The 13,810-nt window shown below is 35.6% G+C and overlaps 1 protein-coding gene across 2 annotated transcripts in view; it reads left to right on the plus strand.

The window, feature by feature from the left end:
* The first annotated feature begins 2,394 nt into the window (after positions 1-2,394).
* The window catches only part of prkd4 (protein kinase D4), a 28,675-nt gene continuing 17,259 nt past the window's right edge, over positions 2,395-13,810 (plus strand). For both annotated transcript variants that reach the window (XM_052147255.1, XM_052147263.1), the window contains exons 1-2: positions 2,395-2,523; positions 2,839-2,999. In XM_052147255.1, the coding sequence (XP_052003215.1) occupies positions 2,448-2,523; positions 2,839-2,999 (237 nt within the window). In that variant the 5' untranslated portion in view covers positions 2,395-2,447. The remainder of the gene's footprint in view (positions 2,524-2,838; positions 3,000-13,810) is intronic.

The raw sequence follows: 13,810 nt of genomic DNA on the forward strand, positions 1-13,810 counted from the left end.
TTTGACAGTGTCACATTAAGCATTATTAGTTCAAAAGACTTACATTTATATCCTGTCCTCTGAGTAACACCAAAAACATCACTATAAATTGTAGCAACACCTCCTCCTTGACCCTTCAGACGAGGCTTATGTTTATAACAATAACCTGGGGGAGTAGATTCATATAAACTAGTATATTCTTCCTGTTTAAGCCAGGTTTCAGTCAAACAGAGTGAATAGTTTATATAGAATATAGAATATATTTACAGTTCTGCGTTCAATTTGTTGGAGTCTGCGTCGCCGCTAGTTGGCAAAGAGCAGCAACAGAAGAAGACGTTTGTCTACCTTGGTGCTTGGGGAAGCGGTGCATAGATCGCTAGATATATATTTTTTCATCCTGGGGGGTCTCTAGTTACTCACAGCTGTCGCAGTCCGCGTAGACGCGACGCGTAGTTACATTTGGTTACATTTTTGGAGAGGTGCACGTCAGGCTATGGCGTAGGTCCTTATTTATTATTTACTTTAGTATTATTATTATTGTTTTCCTTTTTGGTGTGGGTGTTTCCAAAGAAAATCATTGTGTTCAGGTGGTGAATATGTATTTATTTTAATGATCCCCCTTTTTTTCTTTTCTCCTACAGTTTCCTGCAGCTAAAAAGTGGATTTTGCCTCCCATTTTTACTAAACAACACACCATTTACAGTACAATGTCCTCTTGTTGGTCTAAGAGGTGGCACTTGAGAAAAATTCTTATTTTACCAATTTAATTCTAGGTAATTATCCACCTTTATTTTTTCTCACAAACTATTTTTATCTTTTCATCTTTTCCATTCAGTCCTCCAGTGTGTCTGCAGGTGCTTAAAAGGAAAATTTCAATATTAAAAGTAATTAAATAGTCTTAAATTCAAATTCAGCAGGTTTTAAATTCAACATAAACATTTGATGCCACTGTGTCCGACTGTTTGTACTGTATTTTATTTTATTTTATATTCTAAACTGTTTCAATTATTCTTATTTTTTTGTAATTCTTATTTTAATCTCTTCTACGTAAAGCACTTTGAATTACCATTGTGTATGAAATGTGATATATAAATAAACTTGCCTTGCCTTGATAACATTTCAAGTTGCACATAATTTTGTGGTACATTTGTAACACATAATTAGTCACATTTCCAAATATTTAGGACCCACCTCAATTATACCACTGTCAATTATACGCTACTACCGGTCAAAAGTTTTAGAACATTGTGCAGTTCTAACTTCCTGTTTGATGCCTTACAACAACAGGTGAAAGCTTATAAATAGGAGGCCTCAGAGTTTGACTTTGCTGTGACGGTGCAAAAACAGCTCCATTATGCCCCTGAACGGCTTGGGGGCATTACTCGTGGTAGAAACCCCTGAGTTTATCAGAGTATACATTTAATGAGGAGTATAAGGCCATTCTTTGATTCAATGTTGATTCAGTGTTGGTCTGCTATCTGGGTTGGAACTGGTATACTGTGCAAAAACAATCTATCAACAGAAAATCTATTGATTCTATAATTTGATGCACTTTTGTTTAAAATGGAATGCACTTTTGTTCTTTGAAATAAACCACATAACATGGTGCTGTTTGGTTTTGCATTCGTTGTGTCCTCTTATGGACTTAGTAGACCTGGTGATCTTAGAAAATCTGGTGATCACTTTTGTTTTGTAGTTTTTCCCACCTAACTGAAATAATGTCTTCAAAATTCAAATAAATGTTTAATTTAGTAATATTTAAAGGTTCAGTAAGTACATTTTTCCTCATTAAAAAATGTACTTACTTTTTTCCTCATTAAAAGTTTTATTCCTAGAGACATAAATTGTATTTTTGCAGTTTCTACAATGGCATCTGAAAATGAAAACTATTGATTTAAAATGCTGCATCCAAGCCCTAGGTGTCAGTGTAAGTCCAAGATGACACAAAGAAAAAGTTACTGAGTGCAGCTTTAAGTGAAAAATTTTGTTTCTCATCCCTGTTGACAGTCCTACTGGCAACCACCCACAGCACCTAATAACCTGTAATAAAGCCAACCAGAACACATTAACAATCGCATAGCAACCCACTGGCAACAAGCCAAAACACCCTAACAACTGCATAGCATCGTACTACAAACACCTGTACAGCTGCATGTGATAAAAGCCACTCAGAAACCATTGAAATGCCCTATATCTTTTCTATATAATTTGTAGAAGAAAAGATCTCCAGATCTTTGCGTTGATCTTTTATATATGAATTATCAAAAGTTTTAACAGTCATCAGATAATGCTAGTATAGATGTGTTATATCTGGTTGATGGGCAGCTCAGCATTCCACTCATGTCACACAGAAACACAAAAGTTTGAGCATGTCAACTTCCTGTCTCAGCTGCTGAGCCTCTCACACAAGGAAATCAGCAAGAGAAGTGTCTAAAACAGTTCTGAAAAATGTGCTAGTTCAAATTAACATGAGAAAAATGGCTGCCAACACAAACCACAGTCTGAAAAGTGTTGATGTCAGCAGTCATGTCTCCAGCGTTTCTGGTAAGTTTCTCTTTTTAAACCATAATAAGCTTTAATCTTAATGTTGAACAAAGGCAGGTTTATGCTAGTTTCTGTTTTTGCCTTACCCTTGAAGGAGCCTCATCTATGGGGTCCTTCCTACAACTGTACTGAAGCTCTGAAAGTCTTTCTGAACTCTGTATATTTATAATCATTAAAGGAAAAATTGATGTTATAACACTATAATACCCATTACCATTTTAAGAAATTAGTAAACCAGCCAGTCAGGTAAGCAGTGGTTAATTTGTGAACTGCTAAAGGAATTGAGTTTGATCTGAGTTCTTTTCTTTCTCACAGGATCTTTCTCTCATCTTTCTATGGGGTCAGAGTCCACACCGTCGGGGCCCATCCATGTCTTTTTTCAGATTGGACTACTCAAAGAGCATAGACAGATATCTGAGGGGCGCCTTAGCTTTCAAGAGGCAAAGCTTCTCGCAGCAGAAATAATTGAAAACAAGGTACGGTGGAATGTCAACACCCTTTGCTTTTTGAGGTTTAGTTCTAAACATGATGTAGCCACAGATGTGTTATTTTGAGATAAATTATTTGTTGTCAACTGTTGATAAGGTTTGGTCTAAGTGGTTAAAACTTATATAAGGATAGTTAACCCAAAACTTGACTTTCTATTAGATGGCGACCAATAGTGTATTTTGCCGATACAGATAACTTAGTTGACGGAAAAGGCAGATAACTAATTAATCAGCCAATAGTTTTTAAATTCGATTTGAAAAATTTAAAAAATTGACTATACTATAACGGGCACAGACATGGAGCACAAATGAGTTAAATCCCAGACTCAGTTTATTGTTCAAACAAAATCCCAATAATAATAAAAAATAAAACCAAATTCAGATTTGGTGCATAATGTGGGACTTTTAGAAAAGTCCGAAATGCACGAGGGACTCTTATTTTGAAATGACGGAGGTTTGGCTCTATTAAAATGCTCTACAGATATTGAACTATTTACTAAATTAAGCTATTTATAGCCTATGTATTCAACAGATGAAGACTTAACTATATATATTTAACCAGACTAGGTTTAAGACAGAAAAAAAAGTGTATTATTATTCACAAGATGTGAAGTTGGAGACACAGTGAATATGCTGATAGGCATGTTTCCATATAGCTGCATTTTTCTTTGCAAACCATTGCTTCAATTTAAATTACTTGATTAACTAATCAAAAAAGTGCCAGCCACAGAGGACCAGGAAAGAGATTTTTGCCGATAACCGATAGTTCCAAAAAATCAACTATTGGCACGAACTAATTGATAAAACCGATATATTGGTCCATACATTTACCACCAAAAAGGTATTTAACAGTACTTTTCAGTCTGTTCCTCACACAAAGCTATCATATGACTTCAGAAGACTTGTAAAATAGTGCATGATTTGTGTTGACTACTATTATTATACCTTTAAGTTGATTTATTTTTTGTTGTTGTCATTTTTGGAGCTTTACCGCCTCCGTTCCCATTCACATTCATTGTATGGAAAAGAGCAGCTCTAAGATTCTGCAAAACCTCTTTATGTACCTCAAAGAAAGAAAATCATACAGGTTTGAAAGACATGTGAGGTTGAGTTAATGATGACAGAATTTCCATTTTTGGGGGAATTATTCCTGTGGATTGTTGCTGGCAATCAAACACCCACTCTAATGAACACATTACTGAAAGTGATTTTAACAAAGTCTGTTTCCACAGCCAAAAGGTCAAGTGCATATGTACTATCGGTACATAAAAACCACTGTGACTCAGTTGATAGGACTATTTCACATCTCTCTGAGCGAGTCTGTGTATGTGGAAGAAAGACAAAATAAAGTAACAAAGAAAAGGATACACACCCATATATACAGCTGAAGTCTTCATAAAAGCTGAAGTTTTCATACACTTAGGTTGTCATTAAAACCTCATTTTTAACATATTTCATATTAGCAAAATATCATTTTAGCAAGTCATTTAGGACATATACTTTATGCATGACACAAGTCATTTTTCCAACAATTGTTTACACACATATTGTTTCACGTTTAATTGACTATATCACAATTCAAATGGGTCAGAAGTTTACAAGCACTAAGTGCCTTTAAGCAGCTTGGAAAATTCCAGAAAATGATGTCAAGTCTTTAGGCAATTAGCTTCTGATATGCTAATTGGCTAATTGGAGTCAAATGGAGGTGTACCTGTGGATGTATTTTAAGGCCTACCTTCAAACTCAGTGTGTCTTTGCTTGACATCATGGGAAAATCAAAAGAAATCAGCCAAGACCTCTGAAAAAAAATTCATGCTAAGGAGTAATTTCCAAATGCCTGAAGGTACAACATTCATCTGTTCAAACAATAGTATGCAAGTTTAAACACCACGGGACCACGCAGCCATCATACCTCTCAGGAAGGAGACACATTCTGTCTCCTAGAGATGAACGTAGTTTGGAGCAAAAAGTGCAAATCAATTCCAGAACAACAGCAAAGGACCTTGTGAAAATGCTGGAGGAAACAGGAAGACAAGCATCTATATCCACAGTAAATTTCTTATTTTGACATAACCTGAAAGGCTGCTCAGCAAGGTAGAAGCCACTTCTCCAAAACTGCCATAAAACAGCTAGACTACAGTTTGCAAGTGCACATGGGGACAAAAATGTGGGACTGGTGCACTTCACAAAATAGACGGAATCATGAGGAAGGGGAATTATGTGGATTATATTGAAGCAACATCTCAGACATCAGCCAGGAAGTTAAAGGTCATCTCAAATGGGCCTTCCAAATGGACAATGATCCCAAGCATACCTCCAAAGTTGTGGCAAAATGGCTTAAGGACAACAAAGTCAAGGTATTGGAGTGGCCATCACAAAGCCCTGAAGTATGTGTGAGCAAGGGGACCTACAAACCTGAATCAGTTAAACCAGTTTTGTCTGGAGGAAATTCCAAAACTTATTGTGAGAAGCTTGTGGAAGGCTACACAAAACGTTTGACACAAGTTAAACAATTTAAAGGCTATGCTACCAAATATTAACAAAGTGTATGTGAACTTCTGACCCACTAGGAATGTAATGAAGGAAATAAAAGCTGAAATAAATCATTCTCTCTACTATTATTCGGATCCTTCACATTCTTAAAATAAAGTTGTGATCCTAACTGACCTAAGACATGGAATGTTTTCTACGATTAAGTTTAAATGTAAAGTTATATGTAAACTTCTGACTTCAACTGTACGTAGCTATTTATACCCATTTCTACCAATCAGCCGACCTTGTCATTTAGTAGTCTTCAACCTTTCAACAATCTTTTGCAAATTTTGGTCACATTGTGGGGTGTCATGTTCATAAACCCTTGTATTTATGTCCTTGCAACTCACCATCTCCACTGATATCAATTGATTGGCAACGTTATCTGACGTAGCTTAAACTCAAGAGTGTTAGCACATTTGTCAAGAAATTAGCCTTAGATTTAGACTTATTTGCTGGATTGAGCTGAACATACTGAATCTTCAAGTTATTATTTGTGCCACTGACAAAAAATGTTTGTGACAAATGCATCAACTATTCAAAAGCAGTCTTAGTTTTGCAGCTAGCTGTTTCCCAGCCATCCATCATTTATTAACATTTACATTTATGCATTTGGCAGACGCTTTTATCCAAAGTGCACTTATTACAGGGACAATCCCCCCGGAGCAACCTGGAGATAAGTGCCTTGCTCAAGGACACAGTGGTGCTGGCAGTGGGGATCGAACCAGCGACCTTCTGATTACCAGTTATGTGCTTTAGCCCACTATGCCACCACCACTCCATCACATGGTTTCTTTGATTACCTTTTGAAGTGTGTGATGATGGCATAGCCATAACTTCTTTTATGTTGATTCAGTGGATGTTTTTCATGGTGTTGGGTGTTTGTGTAACTAGTACTGTTATTATTCTTATTTGTATCTGTCTGAGTGTTTTACCGACAGGGAAGTATAAGATCCGGTTTGACCGTGTAAAAAGAGCCTGGTCAGTTTAAAATAGATTCGCCTCTCTTAAAGGGATAGTTTACCCAAAAAAATTTAATTCTCTCATCATTAACTCAGCCTCATGACATCGCAGATGTGTATGACTTACTTTCTTCTGAAGAACAAAAACAAAGATTTTTAGAAGAAAATCTCAGCGCTGTTGGTCCTTACAATGCAAGTGAATGGTGACCAGACCTCGTATAAAGAAAACATAAAAGTAATTCATAAGTCTCCAGTGGTTTAATCCATATCTTCAGAAGTGATATTATAGGTGTGGGTTAATAGAAGGTTTAAGCCTTTTTCTTTTACCATAAATCTCCACTTTCACTTCAAAATGTGAAACAATGTAAAAGTAAAAGTGGAGATTTATGGTAAAAAAAAAAAAGGATTTAAATATTGATCTGTTTCTCACCCCCATTTATCATATCATTTCTGAAGACATGTAGTGTCTTCACATGAGTCATCATTGTGTAGTTTGATAAAATAGGATTGTGAATTGTGTTTAAAAATAAGTAATTCAATAATAATTGTATTTAGAAACCCATTTTCTTTAATCGAAGGGCAACACTATCAAGAGTGCTAGAGAAGACTGTATTTATATTTTCTGTTATTTCATCAAGTTCTTCTAGACTTTGGGGCTTATTGAGTGTATGAGATAGATCTTGAAGTTTATTTGTGAAGCTATCTTTAGTGGTCGAAAGAATAGATCTACCTGAATGATAGCGTGGTGTAGATTGAATAACATTAGCTGATCGCAGCATACAAGAGACGAGGTAATGATCTGAGATGTCATCGCTCTGTGGAATTTCTATAGTATCAACATCAACTCCATATGACAGAATTAAATCTAGCGTATGATTGTGGTGATGCGTTGGTCTTGTCACATTTTGTCTGAATCCAAGAGAGTTGAGAATATCGCTAAATGCTAATCCCAATGTGTAATTTTCATTGTCTATGTGAATGTTGAAATCCTACCCAATTAAAGCTCTATCCACAGTAATTACAAGATCTGATAAAAAATGTGCAAATTCACCAAGGAAATCAGAATAAGGCTGGATGATCTATATACTGTAGCAAGGGCAAAAGACGACAGAGTTTTTAAATAATATACAGTATATATCTGATGGTGTCACATTAAGCATTATTAGTTCAAAAGACTTAAATTTATATCATGTCCTCTGAGTGAAACCTAAAACTTCACTTTAAATTGTAGCAACACCTCCTCCTCGATCCTTCAGATGAGGCTCATGTTTATTACAATAACCTGGGGGAGTAGATTCATTTAAACTAATATATTCATCCGGTTTAAGCCAGGTTTCGGTCAAAAAAAGCCCTACCTTCATATGATGTTTATCTTAAATGTTTTAGATTTTGTTTAGTTGTTAGTTTAGTTGGGGGATAGAATCTATAGTTCATACAGTATAAAAATAATTCTGTGAAATGATACTTCCGAATTAGGTGCTATTCGAACATTCTCTCTCTCTCTCACACACACACACACACACACACACACACACACACACACACACACACACACACACACACACACACATGTTGTGTTTCCATGTTTTATGGGGACTTTCCATAGACATAATGGTTTTTATACTGTACAAACTTTATATTCTATCCCCTAAACCTAACCCTACCCTTTGGTCCCCACAAAGTGATAAATACACGCTCACACACACACACACACACACACACACACACACACACACACAAAGTATCATGGCCCTACGACATTTCTACACCATTTGGCCACCTCTCTGCCTGTCCGCTGTGGTTTAGAGCATCTGCATGTAACTTTCCAACCACAGCCCCCCAGCACACACATACACACACACCTTATTTTCTTTTTTGGAATGGAATACTAGTGTATACTATACTAGAAGTATATTTATACTGCTTACTGAGCAATATATAGGCTACTGAATACTAGTTGCTATTTTAATAATATTAATATATTTTATTTATTTATATATTTTAATAATTAACATAATATATAACATGTGAAAGAGTATACATTATTAAATGATAAATGTTTAGATAAACAGTAGTATACAGGTTAATTCAGTAGCTCGCCATTAAAAGCACTTTTGCATTTTAAAGGTGCACTCAGTATATTTTGTCTTTGTGTCATCTTGGACTTACACTGACACCTAGTGGCTTGGATGCAGTATCATTTAAAATCAATGGTTTTCAGTTTCAGATGCCATTGTAGAAATGTAGTATTCACAGTCAGCCATGATTACTTTAATCAGTGAGTAAAAGTGTCAAATATCAGTACGGTTACTGAGATTAAGTGAGTAGTATTCCGCTGCTCATGTGATTCTAACATGGCAGCCCCCATGTGCGGACCCTCTCCATGTAGAATAAAACAGCTTTTATAAGGTTACTGATATGACTGAAGTCTTCATCTCATGTGAGTGCTCATGATTTACTACATATATTGCAAAATTACAATTCATGTCTTTAGAAGTTAAACTTTTAAAGAGATAAAAATATGTGCACCAATCTAATTTTATGTAATAATTATGGCTGTCAATTGATTTACATTTTTAGTTGAGATAATTACACAACATGCCTAATAAATTGCAAATAACTGCATAAATCAATATTAGCTGAGAAAGGCACCCAAATAAAGATAATTTAGTATAAATAATGAATGATATTTCAAATAATTATAAATATAGTAGATATAATATATTCAGATATATTATAGAAATGTTTGTGTCAGTTGAGAAAAGCATTGATATGACAAAACAAAAATTGGCTTTAGAAGTCAATATATTTTTGGTTTTATTCTCATATCATTATAGGCTTTATAGTCCACAGCAATTCACATTGCAATTGAGTTTGTCAATTTTTCCTATTCTCACAATCTGTTTTTGTACGTTCTGTCAATGCTATTATTACTTGTCGATTTATGTACATATGCATCCAACAGTCGCTTTGAAGCATCTCATTGATTTGAACGTCATACACGCAGTGTTTTTTAGACTTTGTCAAGTTAAAAGAAGCTGAAACTTTGAAAATCGCAAGATCCATGCATTCTGTTGTGCTTTGTCCAGTTGTCAAGAACGTGTCTTATTCTGTGGCTGCTGCGCTTGTGAGGTTTGTTGAGGCACGCTGACTGCCCCCTACTGACCCGGTGCATAAAAACACTCTTTTATTGCTCCGATGGTAAGAAAATATGTACTTTTGTATATGGAATTTATATACAGGTCAGGCGCCATGATTAATTGTGTTTTTTTTTGTGAATTGTGGAGATGAAGTGGTGAGGGACATTTTCTCAGCAGTCATTGCAGACAATCAGAGTCCTGACATAGGAGTTTGAGACACTTGCATTTACTGTTTCACAAGTTACTGATTACAAGAAGTAGTTACACTACTTGTTTTACTTAAAAGTAATTTGATTACTGTAACTAATCTGTTATCAGATTATATCCTACACCACTATAGTAACCATTATCCAGCAAAAAGTCTCATAAGATTCACATGCAACATTTTTAAACTGTTTATTTGGAGCCCTACCCAATTGGAAGCAGTAAATATGAATCTCATGAGAGCACTCGGCTATGGCTCTGTACTGTAAATTTTGCTGAATGTTGTAAGTCATCGGGGTGTTCCATGCATACAGAAAACATTCATGCTGCACAGTGCATGAAGTATACATTTTGAATACTGCAAAAATAGTATAAGCAGTAGCTAGTTTGCTATTCTGAACATTGCCATCACTTTATTTTAAAGTGTCTTATCCAGATAGGAAAGCTCCAGTGATCTGAATGAGTAAATTATGTAATCAGTTTGCACCTGCACACAAACAAAACACCACAACACTGCAACCACTACAAGCCATACTCATACTGTCACCGAGATCGCAGAAATGCATTTATTCAGAACGTGCATTTTCACGTTTGCATTTCTATTAGGTGTTCAGAATTTTAAATTCAGTTTACACCCTGAAATTTGATCAAAACATTATTTAGCTAGCTATCACAATATGCCAATGATTGCTTAAAAAGTACCACCTATAGCAGCCAACTGTTAATCTTAGTTGACAACTCAGCAACAGTTTGATGCAGTCACCATATTGCTTAACTAAAGAATCTGTTCAGTTAATACATTTAATATGTCTGTGTCTTACTAAGCTGTTTTCAAAGAGAGTTAAATGAACTTCAGGTAAATATCAGGTGTTAATGTAGGTCAAACTCCTCTGCAGAGTTGACAAGGCCCCTCTCACATTCAGTTTGACTCACATCCGCTTTATTTGAAAAGCAACTAATTGACATTTAAAGACATCGGTATGTGAATCTGGCAGTCGTCTACCCACTGCAGCCCCGTTACTAGCATGATCTGACCCACTTACACTGATGTTGATCCCCATGATCACTTCTGTGACATGCTCAAACTGTATTTATGATTTTTAAATGTAATGTCTTGCTGTGATTGGATTACATGATCTTATTTAGACTAATAGAGATGCACTATGGGAGACAGCAGGACTGTCAACATGAAAAGAATTAGTCATTAGTTGTGCAATATATTTCATCCCAGATGTGTATGACTTACTTTCTTCTGCTGAACACAAATTAAGATTTCTAGAAACATATCTCAGCTCTGTAGGTCCATAAAGTGCAAGTGAATGGTGGCCAGCACTTTAAAGGTCAACTTTAAAAGCACAATAAGGCCACATAAAAGTAATCTGTATGACCCGAGGGGTTTAATTAATGTCTTTTGAAGCGATATGATAGGTTTGGGTGAAAAAACAGATCAAAGTCCTTTTGTACTATAAATCTACTTTCAAACAGCCTTTTCTGAAGACATGGATTTAACCACTGGAGTCATATGGATTAATTTTATGTTGCCTTTATGTGCTTTTTGAAGCTTCAAAGTTTTGGACCCTGTTGACTTGCATTGTATGGACCTACAGAACTGAAATATTTCTCTAAAAATCTTCAGTTGTGTTCAGCAGAAGAAAGAAAGTCACACATCTGGGATGGCTTGTAAATGACGAGAGAATTTTTATTTTTGGGTGAAATATCCTTTTAAAAAAGTATCCTGGCTAAATACTAAATACTCTTTAATAATATTATTCAGCAGCGTATTCCAATACATCACATAAAAAACGTATTCAGAATACTTTTAGAATATTTAGAATATTTATAAAGGCAAGGCACAATGGGAAGAATTATGTGTAATATGTCATTATTATCTTATCTGAACTGCTACATAAATTGTTAAAGAGAAAGGCTCCTAGAGAGATGAATGAAGAGACAGACCTTTCCTGTTTTGTGTAAATGTTCTTTGTCATTTATTTTTCTTATTTGGCTAATTTGTTCTGTTATTTTTCATGTCTTTATAATTTAAGTTCTGTCACTTTAAGAGATTGTATTTATGCTGTCAGTCATATGGGTTCTGATTTGCTGTTGCTGTAGTAACCGAAGCAGGAGCTGTAAAGGCACAGCCCTCTTCTGGAAAGGGGTGGGAAGCAGAACTCATTTGCATTTAAAGAGACACACACGAAATTAGCGTGTTTTTGATTCCACCCAAAAAAAGGCATTTATAACATTTTATAATAAATTATCCGTGGATATTTTTTAGCTGAAACTTCTGAGACTTATATTACATCTTGTAAAAAGGGGCATAATAGGTCTACTTTAAGTTCTGTCAAGAGATTGCTGTCAATTGATGAAGTCCAGCTGGTCATAATCTCCTATCAAGTACTGATTAAATGGGTGAACATTTGCTTTATTTTGAGTATTGAAAAAAAAAAACATTTACTTCTTTTTGGCTTTAATTCACTTGCACTTTTTCTATTTTCAAGATGATGCCACTTTTTTCTGTGTGTGAAGTACTTTGTAAATTTATAAATCTGGCAGACACTGTTATCCAGAGCAACTTACAGTGCATTCAAGTTATTTGTTTTACCAGTTTGTGTGAATTGAACTCATGATCTTGGTTTTGCTTGCGCCATGCTGTACCAGTGTAGCTACAGGAACCCCTTAATTATAAGACAATACATGTCACATTGAACTAGCTGCCCATACATCAATAAGCCATACATTTTACAATAGTTATTTACTCAAGGGTTTCTATTGTCATTTTGGAACACCTCTGAACTACTCCAAGTCCTTTTCCCTTGTTCAGTCTTTGCAGAACTTTCTCCCATATTTTACCTATTCATTATATTGTAGTGTATAACTAAGTATTTCTCAACAGATCTTCATGCTGCAAGTTTCCGATGTGGAAGTAACTTACCAAATGCTTATCGAGAGCAGTCAGTCTTTACACTGCAAAGTTCAACACAGCATTATTAACACAGTAATTACAATCGCGGGAACAATGTATCGTGCACTCAAATGTTATATTTGTGGGAAAAAACATTGCTGGCTATATTTATACTGGTGCACAGCTGACAGAATATTGATTGTTAAAGGGGTCATGTCATGATTTTCCCCCCCTTCAGGTTCACTTATAATGTTAGTAAAAATTCTGCACAAAAAACAGTCAGAATGTAGTATTACATTAATTTTTTTCTATGATGTCTTCGGACCTCTGTTTCGGACCTCTGGTTTCTGCGAACTTCTGCTTTAAGACACACCCACTTTTATGATTGGCTACCATATGGAACCATTAAGCTCTTGAGATGAGCAAGTTCTGCGCAGAACCGATAACTGGTGATCACCAGCAGGTGCAAATCTGTCCAACTTGCTGTGATGTCATGATGATGTATGTCAATAAATGTCCCGCGAGAGCGAGGAGGTGCAATTGCAGCAGGCAGGCAGTGCAAATGCTCATTGGCTTAAACTACCTTGAAGTTTCTCTAAAATGTTAGATTGTTTTATCTCTAAATACCATGTTTTTTTGTGTGTGAATATTCCCAACATTCTGACAGTGCAGTCTCTGAATGGGATGTGTAATTGGTGTCATATATCTGAAATATCTCAAATACGTGTCTTTAAGAAACTAAAAATGGATGGCAAGACATGTCTTATGGGGGAAATGAAATAGCAGGTACATTGAGTGTCTTTTTCATCATATTTATTTTCATTTAAATTGCATCCACTTTATTAACAACAAAGCACATGTATGTAAATCATGCGATATCTGCCTTTGACCTCGTAGCAGATGATCCCCTACGAGAAGTGAAAATGGTCTGAATTTACAGTGCTTATTTTACTCCTGCCCTGACACACCCGCCTACTCTCATCTACTATCAAAGCGAGGCATTTTTGGATATCAAACGAGCCTATTTTCTTTCATTGTGCTCCCTATAACGCACTC

The sequence above is a fragment of the Xyrauchen texanus genome, chromosome 2 (genome assembly GCF_025860055.1).
Source record: "Xyrauchen texanus isolate HMW12.3.18 chromosome 2, RBS_HiC_50CHRs, whole genome shotgun sequence".
Lineage (NCBI taxonomy): Eukaryota > Metazoa > Chordata > Actinopteri > Cypriniformes > Catostomidae > Xyrauchen > Xyrauchen texanus.